We start from the raw sequence: 27,890 nt of genomic DNA on the forward strand, positions 1-27,890 counted from the left end.
GATAGAGTGGATGTGGAGAGGATGTATCCTGTAGTGGGGGAGTCTAGGACCAGAGGACACAGATAGAGTGGATGTGGAGAGGATGTGTCCTGTAGTGGGGGGGGTCTAGGACCAGAAGACACAGATAGTGTGGATGTGGAGAGGATGTTTCCTGCAGTGGGGGAGTCTAGGACGAGAGGGCACAGCCTCAGGAGAGAGGGGCGTCCATTTAAAACGGAGATGCGGAGAAATCCCTTCCGCCAGAGGGTGGTGAATCTGTGGAATTTGTTGCCCCGGGCGGCTGTGGGGGCCGGGTCGTTGGGTGTGTTTAAGGCACAGATCGACAGGTTCCTGATCAACGGTTACGGGGAGACGGCCGGGAACTGGGGCCGAGGGGGAGACAGGAAGAAAGGACCGGCCGTGACTGAACGGCGGAGCGGACTCGATGGTCCGGGCGGCCCGATTCTGCCCTCCCTTCCCCGCTGCTCACCTCCTGCAGCTTGCTCTCCTCGGGACTCAGGCTGTCCAAGTCGGTGCTGTTCCTCACCTCCGGCAGGTCCCTCCACAGCCCCGTGGGGTTGCCCAGGGAGGCCCTCTGGAGCAGGCTGGGGCCCCGCCTGCCCCGGAGGCCCTCCGGCGAGGGACACGGGTCACTGGGCCTCTGCCTCCGGATCTCCCGGTCCAGCGCCTGGTGGATGTACTCCTGATAGAGGGGCTGGCCTGAGGGGGAGAGACCGTGGTGGGGGAGAGCAAGGGGAGCGGGTGCAGGAGAGGGCGTGAGAGTAATGTGTGGGGGGGGGGGGGGGCGGGAGAGAGAGAGAGCGTGAGGGTGGGGCAGAGACCTTGTTTCCATCTCTCCTGTCGGTCGGTGAGCGAGTCTGGACACAAACTGGGCCTCACCAACGTCTTACAGAACTTCCCATCAGAACATCCCGTCTCCTGTACTCAGTACTTTGATTTGTGAGGGCCAATGTCCCCAAAAGCTCTCTTTACGACCCCATCTCCCTCTCATGTCCCTTCCAACGGATGATGGGCCGGTGTTCCCGGATCCCTTCGCCCTGCCGCACTCCTCAGTGCCCTCCCCGTTCACGGTGCGAGACCCACCCTGGTTGTCCCTCCCGAGGTACAACACGTCACCCTTGTCTGCGTTAAATTCCATCCGCCGTTTCCCCAGCTGGTCCAGGCCCCACCGCGAGCTTCGATAGTCCCCCTCGCTGTCCGCTACACTCCCGGTCTTGGTGTCCGTCCGCAGACATTCTGATCCGGTTAACCCCGTTATCACCCAGATCGCTGATACCGATGACCCAGGACCGATCCCTGCGGGACTCCACCAGTCACAGGGCCCCCCCCCCAGTCAGAGAGGCGACCGTCTACCGCCCGTCTCCGGCTTCTCCCACAGAGCCGATGTCGAACCGAATTTAGCACCTCATCCTGCCTGCCCGGCGACTCCTGTGCGGGGCCTGGCGCAGTCCGTTCCACGCTCACCCGTTGGCTGAGACCGAGGAACTAATGCAGGACTTCAGATGATGGGGGCGAGGGGGTGCTTTAGGGGCCAGTCGGGGGTCACCATCTACTGCCACTCTCTGGTTTCTGCCGCAAAGCCAATCTCTAATTGAATTTCCTGCCTCTTCCTGACGGCCCGGCGACTGAACCTTCCCGAGCAGCCTCCCGTGCGGGGCCTCGTCCCATCCCTCGCTAAGGTCCACGTAGACAACGTCCACTGCCTTGAGCCATCAGCTCTCCTGGGAAAAGCCTGGACGGTTGGTTAGGCCCGATCCGGCGCGCGCGAACCCTCGCTGACCTCCCCGGATCAGGCCCCGCCAAGTCCACCGGAACAGCTTCCGATAACTTTCCCACACCGCCGCTGTCAGATTCCCGGGACTGTACTTCCCTGGTTATCCCTGGCGGCATTCTCCAACAACATTGTCCAATCTTCCGGAACGTCACCGGTGGCTACGGGTGATAGAAACATGGAAACATAGAAAATAGGTGCAGGAGTCGGCCATTCGGCCCTTCGAGCAGCACCGCCATTCAGTATGATCATGGCTGATCATCCAACTCATAACCCTGTACCTGCATTCACTCCATACCCCCGATCCCTTTAGCCACAAGGGCCATATCTAACTCCCTCTTAAATATAGCCAGTGAACCGGCCTCAACTGTTTCCTGTGGCGGAGAATTCAACAGATTCACCACTCTCTGTGTGAAGAAGTTTCTCCTCATCTCGGTCCTAAAAGGCTTCCCCTTTATCCTTAAACTGTGACCCCTCGGTCTGGACTTCCCCAACAACGGAAACAATCTTCCTGCATCTAGCCTGTCCGATCCCTTTAGAACTTTATACGTTTCAATAAGACCCCCCTCAATCTTCTACATTCCAGTGAGTATCAGCCTACTCGATCCAGTCTTTCTTCATATGAAAGTCCTGCCATCCCAGGAATCAATCTGGTGAACCTTCTCTGTACTCCCTCTATGGCAAGAATGTCTTTCCTCAGATTAGGGGACCAAAACTGCACACAATATTCTAGGTGCGGTCTCACCAAGGTCTTATACAACTGCAGTAGAACCTCCCTGCTCCTGTACTCAAATCCTTTTGCTATGAATGCCAACATACCATTTGCCTTTTTCCCCGCCTGCTGTACCTGCATGCCCACCTTCAATGACTGGTGTACAATGACACCCAGGTCTCGTTGCACCTCCCCTTTTCCTAATCGGCCACCGTTCAGATAATAATCTGTTTTCCTGTTCTTGCAACCAAAGTGGATAACCTCACATTTATCCACATTAAACTGCATCTGCCACGAATTTGCCCACTCACCCAACCTGTCCAAGTCGCCCTGCGTCCTCTTAGCATCCTCCTCACAGCAGACAACATCCACTACCTTGTCCTCATCCATTTTCCTGGTAACGTCCCGAAGCACAGGACGACACGACCTTCCGTGCACAAAGTCAGGATGAATGTCCCCCGGTCTATCCAACACCCAGATATCTGGCCTCAACTTCCTCGGGAATCTGCAGACTGTCATCTTGGCAAACTTCTGCTGAGGTGTGGTGGAGAGCGTGTGGACTGGCCGCATCGCAGCCTGGTGTGGAGACGCCAGTGCCTCGGAGTGGAAAATCCTACAGTGGGGACGGCCCAGCCCGTCACGGGTGAATCCCTCCCCGCCGTCAAGTACGTCGACACGAAACGCTGTCGCAGGAAATCAGCGGGGACCCCCACCACCCAGGACATGCTCTCTTCTCACTGCTGCCGTCAGGAAGGAGGTACAGGAGCCTCTGGACCCACACCACCAGGTTCAGGGACAGTTATCACCCCTCAACCATCAGGAAGGAGGTACAGGAGCCTCAGGACCCACACCACCAGGTTCAGGGACAGTTATCACCCCTCAACCATCAGGAAGGAGGTACAGGAGCCTCAGGACCCACACCGCCAGTTTCAGGGACAGTTATCACCCCTCAACCATCAGGAAGGAGGTACAGGAGCCTCAGGACCCACACCACCAGGTTCAGGGACAGTTATTACACCTCAACCATCAGGAAGGAGGTACAGGAGCCTCAGGACCCACACCACCAGGTTCAGGGACAGTTATCACCCCTCAACCATCAGGAAGGAGGTACAGGAGACTCTGGACCCACACCACCAGGTTCAGGGACAGTTATCACCCCTCAACCATCAGGAAGGAGGTACAGGAGCCTCAGGACCCACACCACCAGGTTCAGGGACAGTTATCACCCCTCAACCATCAGGAAGGAGGTACAGGAGCCTCAGGACCCACACCACCAGGTTCAGGGACAGTTATTACCCCTCAACCATCAGGAAGGAGGTACAGGAGACTCTGGACCCACACCACCAGGTTCAGGGACAGTTATCACCCCTCAACCATCAGGAAGGAGGTACAGGAGCCTCTGGACCCACACCACCAGGTTCAGGGACAGTTATCACCCCTCAACCATCAGGAAGGAGGTACAGGAGCCTCAGGACCCACACCACCAGGTTCAGGGACAGTTATTACCCCTCAACCATCAGGAAGGAGGTACAGGAGCCTCAAGACCCACACCACCAGGTTCAGGGACAGTTATTACTCCTCAACCATCAGGAAGGAGGTACAGGAGCCTCAGGACCCACATCACCAGGTTCAGGGACAGTTATTACCCCTCAACCATCAGGAAGGAGGTACAGGAGACTCTGGACCCACACCACCAGGTTCAGGGACAGTTATCACCCCTCAACCATCAGGAAGGAGGTACAGGAGCCTCAGGACCCACACCACCAGGTTCAGGGACAGTTATCACCCCTCAACCATCAGGAAGGAAGTACAGGAGCCTCAGGACCCACAACACCAGGTTCAGGGACAGTTATTACCCCTCAACCATCAGGAAGGAGGTACAGGAGCCTCAGGACCCACACCACCAGGTTCAGTGACAGTAATCACCCCTCAATCATCAGGAAGGAGGAACAGGAGCCTCAGGACCCACATCACCAGGTTCAGGGACAGTTACCACCCCTCAACCATCAGGAAGGAGGTACAGGAGCCTCAGGACCCACACCACCAGGTTCAGGGACAGTTATCACCCCTCAACCATCAGGAAGGAGGTACAGGAGCCTCAGGACCCACACCATCAGGTTCAGGGACAGTTATCACCCCTCAACCATCAGGAAGGAGGTACAGGAGCCTCAGGACCCACACCACCAGGTTCAGGGACAGTTATCACCCCTCAACCATCAGGAAGGAGGTACAGGAGCCTCAGGACCCACAACACCAGGTTCAGGGACAGTTATTACCCCTCAACCATCAGGAAGGAGGTACAGGAGACTCTGGACCCACACCACCAGGTTCAGGGACAGTTATCACCCCTCAACCATCAGGAAGGAGGTACAGGAGCTTCAGGACCCACACCACCAGGTTCAGGGACAGTTATCACCCCTCAACCATCAGGAAGGAGGTACAGGAGCCTCAGGACCCACAACACCAGGTTCAGGGACAGTTATTACCCCTCAACCATCAGGAAGGAGGTACAGGAGCCTCAGGACCCACACCACCAGGTTCAGTGACAGTTATCACCCCTCAACCATCAGGAAGGAGGTACAGGAGCCTCAGGACCGACAACACCAGGTTCAGGGACAGTTATTACCCCTCAACCATCAGGAAGGAGGTACAGGAGCCTCAGGACCCACACCACCAGGTTCAGTGACAGTAATCACCCCTCAATCATCAGGAAGGAGGTACAGGAGACTCTGGACCCACACTGCCAGGTTCAGGGACAGTTATCACCCCTCAACCATCAGGAAGGAGGTACAGGAGCCTCAGGACCCACACCACCAGGTTCAGTGACAGTAATCACCCCTCAATCATCAGGAAGGAGGTACAGGAGACTCTGGACCCACACTGCCAGGTTCAGGGACAGTTATCACCCCTCAACCATCAGGAAGGAGGTACAGGATCCTCAGGACCCACACCACCAGGTTCAGGGACAGTTATCACCCCTCAACCATCAGGAAGGAGGTACAGGAGCCTCAGGACCCACACCACCAGGTTCAGGGACAGTTATCACCCCTCAACCATCAGGAAGGAGGTACAGGAGCCTCAGGACCCACACCACCAGGTTCAGGGACAGTTATCACCCCTCAACCATCAGGAAGGAGGTACAGGAGCCTCAGGACCCACACCACCAGGTTCAGGGACAGTTATCAACCCTCAACCATCAGGAAGGAGGTACAGGAGCCTCAGGACCCACACCACCAGGTTCAGTGACGGTTATCCCCCCTCAACCATCAGGAAGGAGGTACAGGAGCCTCAGGACCCACACCACCAGGTTCAGGAACAGTTATCACCCCACAACCATCAGGAAGGAGGTACAGGAGCCTCATGACCCACACCACCAGGTTCAGGGACAGTTAACACCCCTCAACCATCAGGAAGGAGGTACAGGAGCCTCAGGACCCACACCACCAGGTTCAGGGACAGTTATCACCCCTCAACCATCAGGAAGGAGGTACAGGAGCCTCAGGACCCACACCACCAGGTTCAGGGACAGTTATTACCCCTCAACCATCAGGAAGGAGGTACAGGAGCCTCAGGACCCACACCACCAGGTTCAGGAACAGTTATCACCCCACAACCATCAGGAAGGAGGTACAGGAGCCTCATGACCCACACCACCAGGTTCAGGGACAGTTAACACCCCTCAACCATCAGGAAGGAGGTACAGGAGCCTCAGGACCCACACCACCAGGTTCAGGGACAGTTATCACCCCTCAACCATCAGGAAGGAGGTACAGGAGCCTCAGGACCCACACCACCAGGTTCAGGGACAGTTATCACCCCTCAACCATCAGGAAGGAGGTACAGGAGCCTCAGGACCCACACCAGCAGGTTCAGGGACAGTTATCACCCCTCAACCATCAGGAAGGAGGTACAGGAGCCTCAGGACCCACACCACCAGGTTCAGGGACAGTTATCAACCCTCAACCATCAGGAAGGAGGTACAGGAGACTCTGGACCCACACCACCAGGTTCAGGGACAGTTATTACTCCTCAACCATCAGGAAGGAGGTACAGGAACCTCAGGACCCACAAAACCAGGTTCAGGGACAGTTATTACCCCTCAACCATCAGGAAGGAGGTACAGGAGCCTCAGGACCCACACCACCAGGTTCAGGGACAGTTATCACCCCACAACCATCAGGAAGGAGGTACAGGAGCCTCAGGACCCACACCACCAGGTTCAGGGACAGTTATTACCCCTGAACCATCAGGAAGGAGGTACAGGAGCCTCAGGACCCACACTGCCAGGTTCAGGGACAGTTATCAGCCCTCAACCATCAGGAAGGAGATGTAGAGAGATAGAGAGGGGAGTGTCAGAGATTGAGAGGGACAGAGGAAGGATAGAGAGGAAGTTTGAGAAGGGGAGAGAGAGAGGGATTGAGAGGGTAATTCAGAGGGTATCTAAGGTGTGGGTCACTTTTGGGCTCTGCAGAGGGTGAGAGGCAGAGGGAAAGAGAGACGGGGAGAGAGGGGTAAGTGAGAGAGGGAGAAAATGGGGAGAGGGAGAGCGGTAAGTAAAAGAGGGGGATGGGGGAGAGAGAGAGGTGAGGGGGGAGAGTTGGGAGAGAGGGGTAAGTGAGAGAGGGAGGAGAAAATGGGGAGAGAGAGGGGTAAGTAAAAGAGGGGGATTGGGGAGAGGGGGAGAATGGGGAGAGGGGTAGGTGAGAGTGGGGGAGAGAGGGGTAAGTGAAGGGGAGAGTTTTGGGAGAGGGGGTAAGTGAGAGGGAGGAGAAAATGGAGAGAGAGAGGGGTAAGTGAAAGAGGGGGAGAATGGGGGAGAGAGGGGTAAGTGAAGGGGAGAGTTTTGGGAGAGGGGGTAAGTGAGAGGGAGGAGAAAATGGAGAGAGAGGGGTAAGTGAAAGAGGGGGAGAATGGGGAGAGGGGTAAGTGAGTGTGGGGGAGAATGGGGAGATAGAGGGGAGAATGGGGAGAGGGGTGTCAGAGTGGGGGAGAATGGGGAGAGAGAGGGGTAAGTGAGGGGGAGAATTTTGGGAGAGGGGGTAAGAGAGAGGGAGGAGAAAATGGGGAGAGAGAGGGGTAAGTAAAAGGGGGAATGGGGAGAGAGGGGGGAATGGGGAGAGAGGGGGAGAATGGGGAGAGAGGGGTAAGTGAGGGGGAGTTTTGGTTGAGGGGGTAAGTGAGAGAGGGTGGAGAAAATGGGGAGAGAGGGGTAAGTAAAAGGGGGAGAATGGGGAGAGAGGGGGAGAGGGGTAATTGAGAGTGGAAGAATGGGGAGAGAGAGGGGAGAGAGAGGGGGAGTTTTGGGGGGGGGGGTAATTGAGAGAGGGAGGAGATTAAGGGTGAGAGAGAATCGAGGGGAGATCTCTTACAGATTTGCAGGATTCTCGACCCTCTCCGACGAAGGTTAACCTCACCGGGCCTGGAACCCCTACAAGGGGGAGAAAAAAAAACACCCCGAGGTTAGCCGCCGCTCTGCCAGCACCCTCGACACGCACCAACGGAGGCTAGGGTCCCCGCGGGAATACGCACCCGGCGTCCGGCGTCTCGGTCCGAGCGCTGCCCTCCGCGCTCCCCTCTTCGCCGCCTGTGGAGGAAGACAGACCGGGTCAACACGATCGGCCGCAGCCCCCCCCCCCCCCGGTACGGCGCCTGACACCCGGGGAGGTCAAAGCCGTGGGCTTCGTTGCCACGGGCGACATCGGGCCTACTCGAAGCCGTGGGCTTCGTTGCCACGGGCGACATCGGGCCTACTCGAAGCCGTGGGCTTCGTTGCCACGGGCGACATCGGGCCTACTCGAAGCCGAGGGCTTCGTTGCCACGGGCGACATCGGGCCTACTCGAAGCCGTGGGCTTCGTTGCCACGGGCGACATCGGGCCTACTCGAAGCCGTGGGCTTCGTTGCCACGGGCGACATCGGGCCTACTCGAAGCCGAGGTCGGTAGGTTCCTGACTGGCCAGGGCGCGACGGGTTATGGGGAGAAACGTCGCCTCCACGGCCACCCCATCCGGCCCTTGAAACCCGGCGGGGTCAGCCATGATGGAATGGCGGAAGAGACTCGATGGCCCGGTTCTGCTCCTGTCTCTGGTTCCAGAGGGTGGGCGCTCAAGGTGAGAGGGGTGGAGCGGGAGTTTCCTTTTGCAGGGGGAGCGGTGTGTGTCCGGAGCGAGGCGCCTCTCCCGTCTTCGCTCTGCGTCCAGGAGCGGCGGAATGAGGGGCCAGGGGGCGGCGGTGGTGACAGCTACGGGCGATATCGAGGTGCTCAGGAGGATCCAGGATGGGTGTGCCGGGCATGGAGAGAGAGAGGGGGACAGCGAGCAGGTTGAAGGGAGTGTTAAGTGAGGCACTTGTTTACCAACTTAATGAGTTCACACAACAGGGCGGGACCAAAAGGCCTGATCCCCTGCTCTCGCGTGGCACGTTTCTACACCCTGTGATTCCCTACATCCCGCGCGGCTCTACGCTCTGTTCTATGGCGTTCGATGTCATTCTGCGCTTTACATGGCTTCACGATTGCCGCTGTCGGGTCTACGTTCTATATCATTCCGCATTCTACATAGCTCTACGTTTCTCGCCATACGTTCTCCACTGTAGGGTCTACGTTCCATGTCACTCTACGCTCTACGTTCTCCGTGTCGGGTCTACGTTCCATGTCACTCTACGCTCTATGTTCTCCGCTGTAGGGTCTATGTTCTATGTCACTCTACGTTCTCCGCTGTAGGGTCTATGTTCTATGTCACTCTACGCTCTATGTTCTCCGCTGTAGGGTCTATGTTCTATGTCACTCTACGCTCTATGTTCTCCGTGTCCAGTCTACGTTCTATGTCACTCTACATTCTCCGCTGTAGGATCTACGTTCTATGTCACTCTACATTTTCCGTGTAGGATCTACGTTTTATGTCACTCTACGTTCTCCATGTAGGGTCTACGTTCTCTGTAATTCTACGTTCTCCATGTAGGGTCTACGTTCCATGTCACTCTACGCTCTATGTTCTCCGCTGTAGGGTCTATGTTCTATGTCACTCTACGCTCTATGTTCTCCGTGTCCAGTCTACGTTCTATGTCACTCTACATTCTCCGCTGTAGGATCTACGTTCTATGTCACTCTACATTTTCCGTGTAGGGTCTACGTTCTATGTCACTCTACGTTCTCCACTGTCGGGTCTACGTTCTATATCATTCCGCATTCTACATAGCTTTACGTTTCTCGCTGTACGTTCTCCGCTGTAGGATCTACGTTCCATGTCACTTTACATTCTGCCTAGCTCTACATTCTACGCCGTAGTGTCTACGTTCTATGTCATTCTACTCTTTACATGGTTCTACGTTCTTCACTGTAGGGTCTACAATCCATGTCACTCTATGCTCTACCTGTCTCTACATTCTTCGCTCGACGTTCTCTGCGGTAGGGTCTACGTTCTATGTCATTCTGCACTCTACATATCTCTACGCTGTTCACTCTACATTCTACGCTGTAGGGGAAACGTTCTATGTCATTCTACGTTCTACGTAGCTCTAGGTTCATCGCTGTAAGCTCTACATTCGATGTCACTCTATGCTCTATGTGTCTCTACGTTCTATGCTGTCGGGTCTACATTCCATGTCAGACTATGCTCTACGTGTCTCTACGTTCTCCACTGTCGGGTCTGCGTTCTATGTCAGACTAAGCTCTATATGTCTCTATGCTCTACGCTGTTGGGTCTACGTTCTATGTCACTCTACGTGTCTCTACGTTCTCCACTGTCGGGTCTGCGTTCTATGTCAGACTAAGCTCTATATGTCTCTGTGTTCTACGCTGTTGGGTCTACGTTCTATGTCACTCTACGTGTCTCTACGTTCTCCACTGTCGGATCTGCGTTCTATGTCAGACTAAGCTCTATATGTCTCTATGCTCTACGCTGTTGGGTCTACGTTCTATGTCACTCTACGTGTCTCTACGTTCTCCATTGTCGGATCTACGTTCTATGTCAGACTAAGCTCTATATGTCTCTATGCTCTACGCTGTTGGGTCTACGTTCTATGTCACTCTACGTGTCTCTACGTTCTCCACTGTCGGATCTGCGTTCTATGTCAGACTAAGCTCTATATGTCTCTATGCTCTACACTGTTGGGTCTACGTTCTATGTCACTCTATGTGTCTCTATGTTCTCCACTGTCGGGTCTGCGTTATATGTCAGACTAAGCTCGATGTGTCTCTATGCTCTACACTGTTGGGTCTACGTTCTATGTCACTCTACGTGTCTCTACGTTCTCCGCTGTTGGGTCTACGTTCTATGTCACTCTACGTGTCTCTACGTTCTCCATTGTCGGATCTGCATTCTATGTCAGACTAAGCTCTATATGTTTCTATGTTCTCCACTGTCGGGTCTGCGTTCTATGTCAGACTAAGCTCTATATGTTTCTATGTTCTACGCTGTTGGGTCTGCGTTCTATGTCACTCTACGTGTCTCTGTGTTCTACGCTGTTGGGTCTGCGTTCTATGTCTCTCTACATGTCTCTATGTTCTCCACTGTCGGGTCTGCGTTATATGTCAGACTAAGCTCGATGTGTCTCTATGTTCTACGCTGTCGGGTCTACGTTCTATGTCACTCTACGTGTCTCTATGTTCTCCACTGTCGGGTCTGCGTTCTATGTCACTCTACGTGTCTCTATGTTCTCCACTGTCGGGTCTGCGTTCTATGTCAGACTAAGCTCTATATGTCTCTATGTTCTACGCTGTTGGGTCTACGTTCTATGTCACTCTACGTGTCTCTATGTTCTCCACTGTCGGGTCTGCGTTCTATGTCAGACTAAGCTCTATATGTCTCTGTGTTCTACGCTGTTGGGTCTACGTTCTATGTCACTCTACGTGTCTCTATGTTCTCCACTGTCGGGTCTGCGTTCTATGTCAGACTAAGCTCTATGTGTCTCTGTGTTCTACGCTGTTGGGTCTACGTTCTATGTCACTCTACGTGTCTCTACGTTCTCCACTGTCGAGTCTGCGTTCTATGTCAGACTAAGCTCTACGTGTCTCTACGTTCTCCACTGTTGGGTCTGCGTTCTATGTCAGACTAAGCTCTATATGTCTCTGTGTTCTACGCTGTTGGGTCTACGTTCTATGTCACTCTACGTGTCTCTATGTTCTCCACTGTCGGGTCTGCGTTCTATGTCAGACTAAGCTCTACGTGTCTCTACGTTCTCCACTGTCGGATCTGCGTTCTATGTCACTCTACGTGTCTCTACGTTCTCTACGTTCTCCACTGTCGAGTCTGCGTTCTATGTCAGACTAAGCTCTATGTGTCTCTACGTTCTCCACTGTCGAGTCTACGTTCTATGTCAGACTAAGCTCTATATGTCTCTGTGTTCTACGCTGTTGGGTCTAAGTTCTATGTCACTCTACGTGTCTCTACGTTCTCCACTGTTGGGTCTACGTTCTAAGTCACTCTACGTGTCTCTACGTTCTCCACTGTCGGGTCTACGTTCTATGTCACTCTACGTGTCTCTACGTTCTCCACTGTCGGGTCTACGTTCTATGTCAGACTAAGCTCTATATGTCTCTGTGTTCTACGCTGTTGGGTCTACGTTCTATGTCAGACTAAGCTCGATGTGTCTCTGTGTTCTACGCTGTTGGGTCTACGTTCTATGTCACTCTACGTGTCTCTACGTTCTCCACTGTCGGGTCTGCGTTCTATGTCAGACTAAGCTCTATATGTTTCTATGTTCTACGCTGTTGGGTCTACGTTCTATGTCACTCTACGTGTCTCTACGTTCTCCACTGTCGGTTCTACGTTCTATGTCACTCTACGTGTCTCTGTGTTCTACGCTGTTGGGTCTACGTTCTATTTCACTCTGCGTGTCTCTACGTTCTCCACTGTCGGGTCTACGTTCTATGTCACTCTACGTGTCTCTACGTTCTCCACTGTCGGGTCTACGTTCTATGTCAGACTAAGCTCTATATGTCTCTGTGTTCTACGCTGTTGGGTCTACGTTCTATGTCAGACTAAGCTCGATGTGTCTCTGTGTTCTACGCTGTTGGGTCTACGTTCTATGTCACTCTACGTGTCTCTACGTTCTCCACTGTCGGTTCTACGTTCTATGTCACTCTATGTGTCTCTATGTTCTCCACTGTTGGGTCTGCGTTCTATGTCAGACTAAGCTCGATGTGTCTCTGTGTTCTACGCTGTTGGGTCTACGTTCTATGTCACTCTACGTGTCTCTATGTTCTCCACTGTTGGGTCTACGTTCTATGTCACTCTACGTGTCTCTATGTTCTCCACTGACGGGTCTGCGTTCTATGTCAGACTAAGCTCTATATGTCTCTGTGTTCTCCACTGTTGGGTCTACGTTCTATGTCACTCTACGTGTCTCTACGTTCTCCACTGTTGGGTCTACGTTCTATGTCACTCTACGTGTCTCTACGTTCTCCGCTGTCGGGTCTGCGTTCTATGTCACTCTACGTGTCTCTACGTTCTCCACTGTCGGGTCTACGTTCTATGTCAGACTAAGCTCGATGTGTCTCTATGTTCTACACTGTTGGGTCTACGTTCTATGTCACTCTATGTGTCTCTACGTTCTCCACTGTTGGGTCTACGTTCTATGTCACTCTATGTGTCTCTATGTTCTCCACTGTTGGGTCTGCGTTCTATGTCAGACTAAGCTCGATGTGTCTCTGTGTTCTACGCTGTTGGGTCTACGTTCTATGTCACTCTACGTGTCTCTATGTTCTCCACTGTTGGGTCTACGTTCTATGTCACTCTACGTGTCTCTATGTTCTCCACTGACGGGTCTGCGTTCTATGTCAGACTAAGCTCTATATGTCTCTGTGTTCTCCACTGTTGGGTCTACGTTCTATGTCACTCTACGTGTCTCTACGTTCTCCACTGTTGGGTCTACGTTCTATGTCACTCTACGTGTCTCTACGTTCTCCGCTGTCGGGTCTGCGTTCTATGTCACTCTACGTGTCTCTACGTTCTCCACTGTCGGGTCTACGTTCTATGTCAGACTAAGCTCGATGTGTCTCTATGTTCTACACTGTTGGGTCTACGTTCTATGTCACTCTATGTGTCTCTACGTTCTCCACTGTTGGGTCTACGTTCTATGTCACTCTATGTGTCTCTGTGTTCTACGCTGTTGGGTCTACGTTCTATGTCACTCTATGTGTCTCTATGTTCTCCACTGTCGGGTCTGCGTTCTATGTCACTCTACGTGTCTCTACGTTCTCCACTGTCGGGTCTACGTTCTATGTCACTCTACGTGTCTCTACGTTCTCCACTGTCGGGTCTACGTTCTATGTCAGACTAAGCTGTATATGTCTCTGTGTTCTACGCTGTTGGGTCTACGTTCTATGTCAGACTAAGCTCGATGTGTCTCTGTGTTCTACGCTGTTGGGTCTACGTTCTATGTCACTCTACGTGTCTCTACGTTCTCCACTGTCGGGTCTGCGTTCTATGTCAGACTAAGCTCTATATGTTTCTATGTTCTACGCTGTTGGGTCTACGTTCTATGTCACTCTACGTGTCTCTACGTTCTCCACTGTCGGTTCTACGTTCTATGTCACTCTACGTGTCTCTGTGTTCTACGCTGTTGGGTCTACGTTCTATGTCACTCTGCGTGTCTCTACGTTCTCCACTGTCGGGTCTACGTTCTATGTCACTCTACGTGTCTCTACGTTCTCCACTGTCGGGTCTACGTTCTATGTCAGACTAAGCTCTATATGTCTCTGTGTTCTACGCTGTTGGGTCTACGTTCTATGTCAGACTAAGCTCGATGTGTCTCTGTGTTCTACGCTGTTGGGTCTACGTTCTATGTCACTCTACGTGTCTCTACGTTCTCCACTGTCGGGTCTGCGTTCTATGTCAGACTAAGCTCTATATGTCTCTGTGTTCTACGCTGTTGGGTCTACGTTCTATGTCAGACTAAGCTCTATGTGTCTCTATGTTCTCCACTGTTGGGTCTGCGTTCTATGTCAGACTAAGCTCGATGTGTCTCTGTGTTCTACGCTGTTGGGTCTACGTTCTATGTCACTCTACGTGTCTCTATGTTCTCCACTGTTGGGTCTAAGTTCTATGTCACTCTACGTGTCTCTATGTTCTCCACTGACGGGTCTGCGTTCTATGTCAGACTAAGCTCTATATGTCTCTGTGTTCTCCACTGTTGGGTCTACGTTCTATGTCACTCTACGTGTCTCTACGTTCTCCACTGTTGGGTCTACGTTCTATGTCACTCTACGTGTCTCTACGTTCTCCGCTGTCGGGTCTGCGTTCTATGTCACTCTACGTGTCTCTACGTTCTCCACTGTCGGGTCTACGTTCTATGTCAGACTAAGCTCGATGTGTCTCTATGTTCTACGCTGTTGGGTCTACGTTCTATGTCACTCTACGTGTCTCTATGTTCTCCACTGACGGGTCTGCGTTCTATGTCAGACTAAGCTCTATATGTCTCTGTGTTCTCCACTGTTGGGTCTACGTTCTATGTCACTCTACGTGTCTCTACGTTCTCCACTGTTGGGTCTACGTTCTATGTCACTCTACGTGTCTCTACGTTCTCCGCTGTCGGGTCTGCGTTCTATGTCACTCTACGTGTCTCTACGTTCTCCACTGTCGGGTCTACGTTCTATGTCAGACTAAGCTCGATGTGTCTCTATGTTCTACGCTGTTGGGTCTACGTTCTATGTCACTCTATGTGTCTCTATGTTCTCCACTGTTGGGTCTACGTTCTATGTCACTCTACATGTCTCTATGTTCTCCACTGTCGGGTCTGCGTTCTATGTCACTCTACGTGTCTCTGTGTTCTACGCTGTTGGGTCTACGTTCTATGTCAGACTAAGCTCTATATGTCTCTGTGTTCTACGCTGTTGGGTCTACGTTCTATGTCACTCTATGTGTCTCTATGTTCTGCACTGTCGGGTCTAAGTTCTATGTCACTCTACGTGTCTCTACGTTCTCCGCTGTCGGGTCTGCGTTCTATGTCACTCTACGTGTCTCTACGTTCTCCACTGTCGGGTCTACGTTCCATGTCAGACTAAGCTCGATGTGTCTCTATGTTCTACACTGTTGGGTCTACGTTCTATGTCACTCTATGTGTCTCTACGTTCTCCACTGTTGGGTCTACGTTCTATGTCACTCTATGTGTCTCTGTGTTCTACGCTGTTGGGTCTACGTTCTATGTCACTCTATGTGTCTCTATGTTCTCCACTGTCGGGTCTGCGTTCTATGTCACTCTACGTGTCTCTACGTTCTCCACTGTCGGGTCTACGTTCTATGTCACTCTACGTGTCTCTACGTTCTCCACTGTCGGGTCTACGTTCTATGTCAGACTAAGCTGTATATGTCTCTGTGTTCTACGCTGTTGGGTCTACGTTCTATGTCAGACTAAGCTCGATGTGTCTCTGTGTTCTACGCTGTTGGGTCTACGTTCTATGTCACTCTACGTGTCTCTACGTTCTCCACTGTCGGGTCTGCGTTCTATGTCAGACTAAGCTCTATATGTTTCTATGTTCTACGCTGTTGGGTCTACGTTCTATGTCACTCTACGTGTCTCTACGTTCTCCACTGTCGGTTCTACGTTCTATGTCACTCTACGTGTCTCTGTGTTCTACGCTGTTGGGTCTACGTTCTATGTCACTCTGCGTGTCTCTACGTTCTCCACTGTCGGGTCTACGTTCTATGTCACTCTACGTGTCTCTACGTTCTCCACTGTCGGGTCTACGTTCTATGTCAGACTAAGCTCTATATGTCTCTGTGTTCTACGCTGTTGGGTCTATGTTCTATGTCAGACTAAGCTCGATGTGTCTCTGTGTTCTACGCTGTTGGGTCTACGTTCTATGTCACTCTACGTGTCTCTACGTTCTCCACTGTCGGGTCTGCGTTCTATGTCAGACTAAGCTCTATATGTCTTTGTGTTCTACGCTGTTGGGTCTACGTTCTATGTCAGACTAAGCTCTATGTGTCTCTATGTTCTCCACTGTTGGGTCTGCGTTCTATGTCAGACTAAGCTCGATGTGTCTCTGTGTTCTACGCTGTTGGGTCTACGTTCTATGTCACTCTACGTGTCTCTATGTTCTCCACTGTTGGGTCTACGTTCTATGTCACTCTACGTGTCTCTATGTTCTCCACTGACGGGTCTGCGTTCTATGTCAGACTAAGCTCTATATGTCTCTGTGTTCTCCACTGTTGGGTCTACGTTCTATGTCACTCTACGTGTCTCTACGTTCTCCACTGTTGGGTCTACGTTCTATGTCACTCTACGTGTCTCTACGTTCTCCGCTGTCGGGTCTGCGTTCTATGTCACTCTACGTGTCTCTACGTTCTCCACTGTCGGGTCTACGTTCTATGTCAGACTAAGCTCGATGTGTCTCTATGTTCTACGCTGTTGGGTCTACGTTCTATGTCACTCTACGTGTCTCTATGTTCTCCACTGACGGGTCTGCGTTCTATGTCAGACTAAGCTCTATATGTCTCTGTGTTCTCCACTGTTGGGTCTACGTTCTATGTCACTCTACGTGTCTCTACGTTCTCCACTGTTGGGTCTACGTTCTATGTCACTCTACGTGTCTCTACGTTCTCCGCTGTCGGGTCTGCGTTCTATGTCACTCTACGTGTCTCTACGTTCTCCACTGTCGGGTCTACGTTCTATGTCAGACTAAGCTCGATGTGTCTCTATGTTCTACGCTGTTGGGTCTACGTTCTATGTCACTCTATGTGTCTCTATGTTCTCCACTGTTGGGTCTACGTTCTATGTCACTCTACATGTCTCTATGTTCTCCACTGTCGGGTCTGCGTTCTATGTCACTCTACGTGTCTCTGTGTTCTACGCTGTTGGGTCTACGTTCTATGTCAGACTAAGCTCTATATGTCTCTGTGTTCTACGCTGTTGGGTCTACGTTCTATGTCACTCTATGTGTCTCTATGTTCTGCACTGTCGGGTCTAAGTTCTATGTCACTCTACGTGTCTCTGTGTTCTACGCTGTTGGGTCTGCGTTCTATGTCACTCTACGTGTCTCTATGTTCTCCACTGTCGGGTCTGCGTTCTATGTCAGACTAAGCTCTATATGTCTCTGTGTTCTACGCTGCAGGGGAAGCGTTCTATGTCATTCTACTTTCTACGTAGCTCCAGGTTCATCGCTGTAAGCTCTACATTCGATGTCACTCTACACCCTATGTGTCTCTGCGTTCTCCACTGTAGGGTCTACGTTCTACCTAGCACTATGTTCTACACCGTAGCGTCTAAGTTCCATGTCATTCTACGCCAGACGATGGCCACGGCCTGCATCCCAGGCTCTTGGCTCTACGTCACCCCCCCCCCCAGGTCCCCGCGCCACGCGCCGGACGCGAGACACTCACCTTGCATGATGATGGTGGCCATGGACGGTCTGCGGATGCCCCTGCGGTGCCAGTCCCGGGACCCGCTCCGTGTGTCCGACGGATTCTCGGCCGGCCCGGTCTCCCGCTCCTCCGGTGTGGGGCAGCTGCTGCTCTTGGCCAGGGGTGGGTGCCCCTCGGCCTCCCACCCCGCCTCGCCCTGCGCCTCCAGGGCGTCCTGCCTCCTCAGGGTGGCCCCAGCTCTCCTCTGGCTCCCTGCCTCGCTGGGCCTCCCCGCGGGGAGGGTGGCTGCCCGCCTCCGGAATCCCTCCTCCTCGGCTTCCTCCGGGCAGCCCACCAGGAAGTAGACCTGCACCTTGCCCCTGGGCCCGTCCACCACCTCCTCCCCTCCTCCCTCCTCCCGTCCATCGTAGGGGCCCCGGGGCCCTCCGCTGACCCCGTCCCTCCTCTCCGCCCGGCCGTCGCCAGGGGGGTCTCTGTCGTCCGGGCGGTCGCCAACGTCTTCCCGGCCAACGGGGGGCGGCGCCCCCTCGACGTGCGGGCCACCCGGGGTTGGCGCCGAGAGTTCCTGGCCAGCGCAGTGAACCGTTTCCTTCTGATGGTCACCTGGCGCCAGCGATGTCAAACCGGACCCTGACTCGTGAAGTCCTTCACCCTTGGCGCGAGTCCCCCCGTCCAACGGCGACTCGGTGAGGTTTTGGCCAATGGGGCGAGCCCTTTCACTCTGGTGGTCCTCCATTGGCAATTCAATCTGCTGCTGGCCAATGGGGCGAGTCCTTTCACTCTGGTGGTCCTCCAATGGTAATTCAATCTGCTGCTGGCCAATGGGACGAGCCCTTTCACTGTGGTGGTCCTCCAATGGTAATTCAATCAGCTTCTGGCCAATGGGGTGAGTCCTTTCACTGTGGCGGTCGTCCAATACTGACTCCGTGTGCTCTTGCCCAATGGAAAGAGTCCTTGGGCTGTGGTGGCCTCCCAGCAGCGGTAATCCAGCAATCTCCTCACCGATTGGGCAGGTCTGTTCCGTGCGCTGGCCGCCCGGTGTCGACGCGGTGAGCTCCCGGCGGGTATAATAATCCATTTCAATGCCGTCACCGGCTGACGATGACTCTTGGAGTTCTTCTCCAATCACGCGAGTCCTCTCAGTGTCTTCCTGATCCCATGACGGCTCAGTGAGCTGCCGGCCAATCCAGCGAGCCCCTTCGACATGGTGGCCGTCCAATGGTAATCCAGCGAGTTCTCCACCAATGGCACGACAGCTCTCAATTCCTTCATCGTCCGGCGATGCTTCGGAGATTTCCCGGCCAATCCAGCGAGCCCCTTCGACGTGGTGACCGTCCAATGGTAATCCAGCGAGTTCTCCACCAATGGCACGACAGCTCTCAACGTCTTCATCGTCCGGCGATGCTTCGGAGATTTCCCGGCCAATCCAGCGAGCCCCTTCGACATGGTTGCCGTCCAATGGTAATCCAGCGAGTTCTCCACCAATGGCACGACAGCTCTCAATGCCTTCATCGTCCGGCGATGGTTCGGAGATTTCCTGGCCAATACAGCGAGCCCCTTCGACGTGGTGGCCGTCCAGTGTTGGGTCCGCCAGGTCCTGGCCAATGGAAGGCCCCCTTTCAGCAGGGTGGTGGCTGAGTTCTTCACCAATCGGGTGACTCCCCTCAGGGCGCAGTGCGGCTTCCTGGCCAATGGGGCCAGCCGTTTCATCGAGACGGTCACCTGCCGTCAGTGGTGCCGAAGCTGATTGGCCCGTGGCCTGAGCCCTCCCAGTGACCCTGCCGTCCATTGACGACTCCGTAGGTTCTTGGCCAATGGAGTCATTCCTCCCAGTGGGCTGGTCATCAGGGGATAGTTCAACAAGGTCCCCGCCAGCTCCGCCATTCCCCGCGGGGTACTGGTCACCCGCCAACGGCTCACTGGCTTCCTGACCAATGGAGGGAGTCCTTTCAACGGGGCGGTCAGCCCATGATAATCCAGCCGGCTCCTCCCCAAAGGGAAGCGTCCCATCCGTCTGCTGGCCAACCGGAGCTGGCTCGGCCAGCCCCCGACCAGCCGAGCCAGCCCTCTCACCGCCGGGCTCAGCCGATGCCACCTCGTCGGATCCCCCGCCACTCGGGCGGGTCCTCTCGGTGTCGCGCTCGTCCGCGGCCGGCCCCCGGCCGACGGAAGGGGCCCCGGCGGGGCGGTCTGCGTCCGGCGAGGTTTCGGCCAGCTCCCGGCCAATAGCGTGCGACGTCCCTGGCGTGCCGGAGCCGGGGCGACCCTGCCCGGCCGGGCGAGCCCCCTCCTCGGAACCCTCTTCCCCCGCGGAGGAATCGGCCACCTCCGGGGCCGCGGCTCGGGCCAGCTCGGTGAGCAGGTCACGGACGCAGGGAGAGCGGTCCGACGGACCGACGGGGAGCTCCGTCCGTTCGGACTGGTCGCTGGGGTAAGGCCCAGGGCTTCCTTGGCCAATGGAGAGACTCCTCCCTGTCGCCCGGTCGCCGGGGGAGGTGTGGGCGGGCATCTCACCAATCGGACGCGCCTTCTCCGGGTCACATTCATTGGCTGGGGACTGGGGCTCGGAGCATGCCGATTGGAAGATACCTGGCTGACCCTGACCAATCAGGGATGGCCGGGCAACGGGACTGGGGCCTTCTGATTGGACAGGAGCCGGACGGCCCTCTTCGGGGTCGGAGGGGAGCATCGGGGACGGAGGAGTCGGATCGCAGACCTCCTGGGAAGGGCCGATGGACGGGAAATCCATCTCGGCATCAACGAGAGAGGAACTGGGGCAAAGAGCAGATCCCTCACGAGGGGGCGAAGACTGAGGAGTCACTGCCTCAAGATCCTCCGATTTACCAGGGTCCCAAGGAACGTCAGTAAGATCCATGTTGACAGAGGCCTGGGGGGGGGGAACAGAGACAAGGGTCAGGGGGGCCGTCTCCGCGTCCTCTGCAGGCAGGGCGGATTCGATACGCTCCGGCCCACCAGCCCTCACCTCCGTCAACAGCCTCCTGAAGGTGAATCGTCACGTGGGAGACAGCAAACCGCCCCAGGCCATCGTCAAGCCTCACATTCTCACCCACGTCATTGAAGGGTTCGTCATACAGGAGGGAGCCGAACCCTTCCCGGTGAGTAAATAATGTCCCGTCCCACTCTCCCGGGGTCAGACACAGAGTGAATCTCCCTCCACACCGTCCCATCACACTCTCCCGGGGTCAGACACAGAGTGAATCTCCCTCCACACCGTCCCATCACACACTCCCGGGGTCAGACACAGAGTGAATCTCCCTCCACACCGTCCCATCACACACTCCCAGGGTCAGACATGAATCTCCCTCCACACCGTCCCATCACACACTCCAGGGTCAGACACAGAGTGAATCTCCCCTCCGCACCCGTCCCATCACACACTCCGGGGTCAGACACAGAGTGAATCTCCCTCCACACCGTCCCATCACACACTCCCGGGGTCAGACACAGAGTGAATCCTCCCCTCCGACACCGTCCATCACACACTCCCGGGGTCAGACACAGAGTGAATCTCCCTCCACACCGTCCCATCACACACTCCCGGGGTCAGACACAGAGTGAATCTCCCTCCACACCGTCCCATCACACACTCCCGGGGTCAGACACAGAGTGAATCTCCTCCACACAGTCCCATCACACACTCCCGGGGTCAGACACAGAGTGAATCTCCCTCCACACCGTCCCATCACACTCTCCCGGGGTCAGACACAGAGTGAATCTCCCTCCACACCGTCCCATCTCACACTCCCGGGGTCAGACACAGAGTCGAATCCCTCCCCTCCACACCGTCCCATCACACACTCCCGGGATCAGCCACAGAGTGAATCTCCCTCCACACCGTACCATCACACACTCCCGGGGTCAGACACAGAGTGAATCTCCCTCCACACCGTACCATCACACACTCCCGGGGTCAGACACAGAGTGAATCTCCCTCCTCACCGTCCCATCACACACTCCCGGGGTCAGACACAGAGTGAATCTCCCTCCACACAGTCCCATCACACACTCCCGGGGTCAGACACAGAGTGAATCTCCCTCCGCACCGTCCCATCACACACTCCGGGGACAGACACAGACTGAATCTCCCTCCGCACCGTCCCATCACACACTCCCGGGGTCAGACACAGAGTGAATCTCCCTCCACACCGTCCCATCACACACTCCCGGGGGTCAGACACAGAGTGAATCTCCCTCCGCACCGTCCCATCACACACTCCCGGGGTCAGACACAGAGTGAATCTCCCTCCGCACCGTCCCATCACACACTCCCGGGGTCAGACACAGAGTGAATCTCCCTCCGCCACCGTCCCATCACACACTCCCGGGGTCAGACACAGAGTGAATCTCCCTCCGCACCGTCCCATCACACACTCCGGGGTCAGACACAGAGTGAATCTCCCTCCACAACGTCCCCTCACACACACCCGGGGTCAAACACAGAGTGAATCTCCCTCCACACCGTCCCATCTCACACTCCCGGGGTCAGACACAGACTGAGTCTCCCTCCACACCGTCCCATCACACACTCCCGGGGTCAGACACAGAGTGAATCTCCTGCACACCGTCCCATCACACACTCCCGGGGGTCAGACACAGAGTGAATCTCCTCCACACCGTCCCATCACACACTCCCGGGGTCAGACACAGAGTGAATCTCCCTCCACACCGTCCCATCACACACTCCCGCGGTCAGACACAGAGTGAATCTCCCTCCACACCGTCCCATCACACACTCCCGGGGTCAGACACAGACTGAATCTCCTCCACACCGTCCCATCACACGCTCCCGGGGTCAGACACAGAGTGAATCTCCCTCCACACCGTCCCATCACACACTCCCGGGGTCAGACACAGAGTGAATCTCCCTCCACACCGTCCATCACTCACTCCCGGGGTCAGACACAGAGAAAATCTCCCTCCACACCGTCCCATCACACACTCCCGGGGTCAGACACAGAGTGAATCTCCCTCCACACCGTCCCATCACACACTCCCGGGGTCAGACACAGAGTGAATCTCCCTCCACACAGTCCCCATCACACACTCCCGGGGTCAGACACAGAGTGAATCTCCCTCCACACCGTCCCATCACACTCTCCCGGGGTCAGACACAGAGTGAATCTCCATCCACACCGTCCCATCTCACACTCCCGGGGTCAGACACAGAGTGAATCTCCCTCCACACCGTCCCATCACACACTCCCGGGATCAGCCACAGAGTGAATTCTCCTCCACACCGTCCCATCACACACTCCGGGGTCAGACACAGAGTGAATCTCCCTCCGCACCGTCCCATCACACACTCCCGGGGACAGACACAGACTGAATCTCCCTCCGCACCGTCCCATCACACACTCCCGGGGTCAGACACAGAGTGAATCTCCCTCCACACCGTCCCATCACACACTCCCGGGGGTCAGACACAGAGTGAATCTCCCTCCGCACCGTCCCATCACACACTCCCGGGGTCAGACACAGAGTGAATCTCCCTCCGCACCGTCCCATCACACACTCCCGGGGTCAGACACAGAGTGAATCTCCCTCCGCACCGTCCCATCACACACTCCCGGGGTCAGACACAGAGTGAATCTCCCTCCCGCACCGTCCCATCACACACTCCCGGGGTCAGACACAGAGTGAATCTCCCTCCGCACCGTCCCATCACACACTCCGGGGTCAGACACAGAGTGAATCTCCCTCCACACCGTCCCACCACACACTCCGGGGTCAGACACAGAGTGAATCTCCCTCCGCACCGTCCCATCACACACTCCCGGGGTCAGACACAGAGTGAATCTCCCTCCACACCGTCCCCTCACACACTCCCGGGGTCAGACACAGAGTGAATCTCCCTCCACACCGTCCCATCTCACACTCCCGGGGTCAGACACAGACTGAGTCTCCCTCCACACCGTCCCATCACACACTCCCGGGGTCAGACACAGAGTGCATCTCCCTGCACACCGTCCCATCACACACTCCCGGGGTCAGACACAGAGTGAATCTCCCTCCACACCGTCCCATCACACGCTCCCGGGGTCAGACACAGAGTGAATCTCCCTCCACACCGTCCCATCACACACTCCCGGGGTCAGACACAGAGTGAATCTCCCTCCACACCGTCCCATCACTCACTCCCGGGGTCAGACACAGAGAAAATCTCCCTCCACACCGTCCCATCACACTCTCCCGGGGTCAGACACAGAGTGAATCTCCCTCCACACCGTCCCATCACACTCTCCCGGGGTCAGACACAGAGTGAATCTCCCTCCACACCGTCCCATCGCACACTCCCGGGTTCAGACACAGAGTGAATCTCCCTCCACACTGTCCCATCACACACTCCCGGGTCAGACACAGTGAATCTCTCTCCACACCGTCCCATCACACACTCCCGGGGTCAGACACAGAGTGAATCTCCCTTCACACCGTCCCATCACACACTCCCGGGGTCAGACACAGAGTGAATCTCCCTCCACACCGTCCCATCACACACTCCCGGGGTCAGACACAGAGTGAATCTCCCTCCACACCGTCCCATCACACACTCCCGGGGTCAGGACACAGAATGAATCTCCCTCCACACCGTCCCATCACACTCTCCCGGGGTCAGACACAGAGTGAATCTCCCTCCACACCGTCCCATCACACTCTCCCGGGGGTCAGACACAGAGTGAATCTCCCTCCACACCGTCCCATTGCACACTCCAGGGTTCAGACACAGAGTGAATCTCCCTCCACACCGTCCCATCACACACTCCCGGGGTCAGACACAGAGTGAATCTCCCTCCACACCGTCCCATCACACACTCCCGGGGTCAGACACAGAGTGAATCTCCCCCCACACCGTCCCATCACACACTCCCCGCGGTCAGACACAGAGTGAATCTCCTCCACACCGTCCCATCACACACTCCCGCGGTCAGACACAGAGTGAATCTCCCTCCACACCGTCCCATCACACACACCCGGGGTCAGACACAGTGAATCTCTCTCTCCAGGCTTTTGCTGGGCCTTTACCCTGTTCACAGTCCATTTGCCCCTCCCTAAATTCCACAGATTCTCTGTTGTTTTTCAGTGAGTGCCTGAACTTTCCTTCCCTCTCCTTCATTTTATTTCCACACTCCCCGCCTGCCCTGTCCCCTCGGCCCTCACCCCTTCCCCACCTCTGTCTGCCTCTCCCCTCCCCCTCCCCTCCCCATTCCTCCCACACTCCAGCAGTATTTGCCCTTCCGGTTTGGTCAGTCTCGTCCTCCCTACCTGCAAACGAGGGTCCTCTCGGGTTGTGGGGGGGTTCTGGGAGGGACTGGAGTCATATTTGCCTCAACTCCCCCCTGTTCCGGCCCGTCACGTAGGCAAGGGGGAGGGCTGGGGCAGACATGTCAGGGAGCAAGTCCTGGGCCGTGACTGATTGGTTACCTGTTGTATCAGGTAAGGAGGGGCGGGCCAGGGAGAGAGGGAGGAGAGAGGGAGGGAGAGGGAGAGGGAGGGAGAGAGGGAGGGAGAGAGAGAGGGAGAGAGGGAGGGAGGAGAGAGGGAGAGAGGGAGGGAGGGAGGGAGAGAGGGAGGGAGAGGGAGGGAGAGAGGGAGAGAGGGAGGGAGGGAGGGGGGAGAGGGAGAGAGGACACACACAGAGTGAAAGAGGGAGGGAGAGTGGAGGGAGGGGTGAGAGAGGGAGGGGTGAGAGACGGGAGGGAAGTCTGTTAGAGAGGAGGGAGAGTGGAGGGAGGGTTGAGAGAGGATGGAGAGAGGGAGGGGTGAGAGTCAGGAGGGAAGTGTGTTAGAGGGGAGGGAGAGTGGAGGGAGGGGTGAGAGAGGATGGAGAGAGGGAGGGGTGAGAGACGGGAGAGAAGTGTGTTAGAGGGGAGGAGGAGAGTGGAGGGAGGGGTGAGAGAGGATGGAGAGAGGGAGGGGTGAGAGACTGGAGGGAAGTCTGTTAGGGGGAGGGAGAGTGGAGGGAGGGGTGAGAGAGGACGGAGAGAGGGAGGGGTGAGAGACGGGAGGGTGTGTTAGGGGAGGGAGAGTGGAGGGAGGGGTGAGAGAGGACGGAAGAGAGGGAGGGGTGAGAGACGGGAGGGAAGTCTGTTAGAGGGGAGGGAGAGTGGAGGGAGGGTTGAGAGAGGACGGAGAGAGGGAGGGGGTGAGAGACGGGAGGGAAGTGTGTTAGAGGGGAGGGAGAGTGGAGGGAGGGGTGAGAGAGGACGGAGAGAGGGAGGGGGTGAGAGACGGGAGGGAAGTCTGTTAGAGGGGAGGGAGAGTGGAGGGAGGGGTGAGAGAGGACGGAGAGAGGGAGGGGTGAGAGACGGGAGGGAAGTGTGTTAGAGGGGAGGGAGAGTGGAGGGAGGGGTGAGAGAGGACGGAGAGAGGGAGGGGTGAGAGACGGGAGGGAAGTGTGTTAGAGGGGAGGGAGAGTGGAGGGAGGGGTGAGAGAGGATGGAGAGAGGGAGGGGTGAGAGACGGGAGGGAAGTGTGTTAGAGGGGAGGGAGAGTGGAGGGAGGGGTGAGAGAGGACGGAGAGAGGGGAGGGGTGAGAGACGGGAGGGAAGTCTGTTAGAGGGGAGGGAGAGTGGAGGGAGGGGTGAGAGAGGACGGAGAGAGGGAGGGGTGAGAGACGGGAGGGAAGTGTGTTAGAGGGGAGGGAGAGTGGAGGGAGGGGTGAGAGAGGACGGAGAGAGGGAGGGGTGAGAGACGGGAGGGAAGTGTGTTAGAGGGGAGGGAGAGTGGAGGGAGGGGTGAGAGAGGACGGAGAGAGGGAGGGGTGAGAGACGGGAGGGAAGTCTGTTAGAGGGGAGGGAGAGTGGAGGGAGGGGGTGAGAGAGGACGGAGAGAGGGAGGGGTGAGAGACGGGAGGGAAGTGTGTTAGAGGGGAGGGAGAGTGGAGGGAGGGGTGAGAGAGGACGGAGAGAGGGAGGGGTGAGAGACGGGAGGGAAGTGTGTTAGAGGGGAGGGAGAGTGGAGGGAGGGGTGAGAGAGGATGGAGAGAGGGAGGGGGTGAGAGACGGGAGAGAAGTGTGTTAGAGGGGAGGGAGAGTGGAGGGAGGGGTGATGTGTGTTAGAGGGGAGGGAGAGTGGAGGGAGGGGGTGAGAGAGGACGGAGAGAGGAGGGGTGAGAGACGGGAGGGAAGTGTGTTAGAGGGGAGGGAGAGTGGAGGGAGGGGTGAGAGAGGACGGAGAGAGGGAGGGTGAGAGACGGGAGGGAAGTGTGTTAGAGGGGAGGGAGAGTGGAGGGAGGGGTGAGAGAGGACGGAGAGAGGGAGGGGTGAGAGACGGGAGGGAAGTGTGTTAGAGGGAGGGAGAGTGGAGGGAGGGGTGAGAGAGGACGGAGAGAGGGAGGGGTGAGAGACGGGAGGGAAGTGTGTTAGAGGGGAGGGATAGTGGAGGGAGGGGTGAGAGAGGACGGAGAGAGGGAGGGGTGAGAGACGGGAGGGAAGTGTGTTAGAGGGGAGGGAGGGGGATAGGGAGGGGGAGGGTTGAATGCTGATACTGAACCTGTGTTTGCATGGTAATTGTGAAACCTGCCCGTGATCTCCCTTTTGAACTGCGAACTTTGCCCGCGTTTCCTTGTGAAACGGTCCCCGCCGGAGCTGGGCAGGCCCTGCTCATCAGAGGCGGGGCACATGCTCGGAAAGCCCCCGGTTGCCGGGCAGGAGAGACCGGCCGAGCCGCAGAGCGGAGTCTGATCAGATCGGGAGCTCGAAACTGCCCACTCTCTCCACTCCTGACCCCTCGATCAGCACCTGCCTGCGCTCCCCCAAGCCCACAAACCGGTCCTCGGTCTCTCAGTCAGCTGCCCTGCCTCGGTCCTGTACGCCTCCCCGTCACCAACTCCGTTTCTCTCGACAACGGCTCACAGGTGCTGTCGAGTTTACGCACGCAAAAAAAGCAATTGCTCGGATAAAACCTCATCCCCTCCTCTTACACACTGTCCGTCTCCCTCCACTCCATCTGCACACCCACGTGTCTGTCCGAGACTCTGAAACGCCCCTATCGTCTGTCTCCATCACCACCCGGAGTTGAACACTTCCCCTCCTCACACACTGTCCGTCTCCCTCCATTCCCTTGCACACCCACGTGTCTGTCCGTGAC

At 55.9% G+C, this 27,890-nt stretch overlaps 1 protein-coding gene across 1 annotated transcript; it reads right to left on the bottom strand.

Moving 5' to 3' along the window:
* Window positions 1–319: 319 nt before the first annotated feature.
* On the bottom strand, window positions 320–25,232 carry LOC132390428 (ribosome-binding protein 1-like). Its single transcript, XM_059963035.1, has 5 exons — window positions 25,065–25,232; window positions 17,802–20,670; window positions 8,013–8,067; window positions 7,853–7,911; window positions 320–699 (listed from the first exon to the last, which is right to left on the bottom strand). Exons 2-5 carry the CDS (start codon window positions 20,656–20,658, stop codon window positions 335–337), a joined length of 3,336 nt encoding a protein of 1,111 aa, XP_059819018.1. The 5' UTR covers window positions 20,659–20,670; window positions 25,065–25,232; the 3' UTR covers window positions 320–334.
* Window positions 25,233–27,890: the final 2,658 nt, after the last annotated feature.

The sequence above is a fragment of the Hypanus sabinus genome, unplaced genomic scaffold (genome assembly GCF_030144855.1).
Source record: "Hypanus sabinus isolate sHypSab1 unplaced genomic scaffold, sHypSab1.hap1 scaffold_891, whole genome shotgun sequence".
NCBI lineage: Eukaryota > Metazoa > Chordata > Chondrichthyes > Myliobatiformes > Dasyatidae > Hypanus > Hypanus sabinus.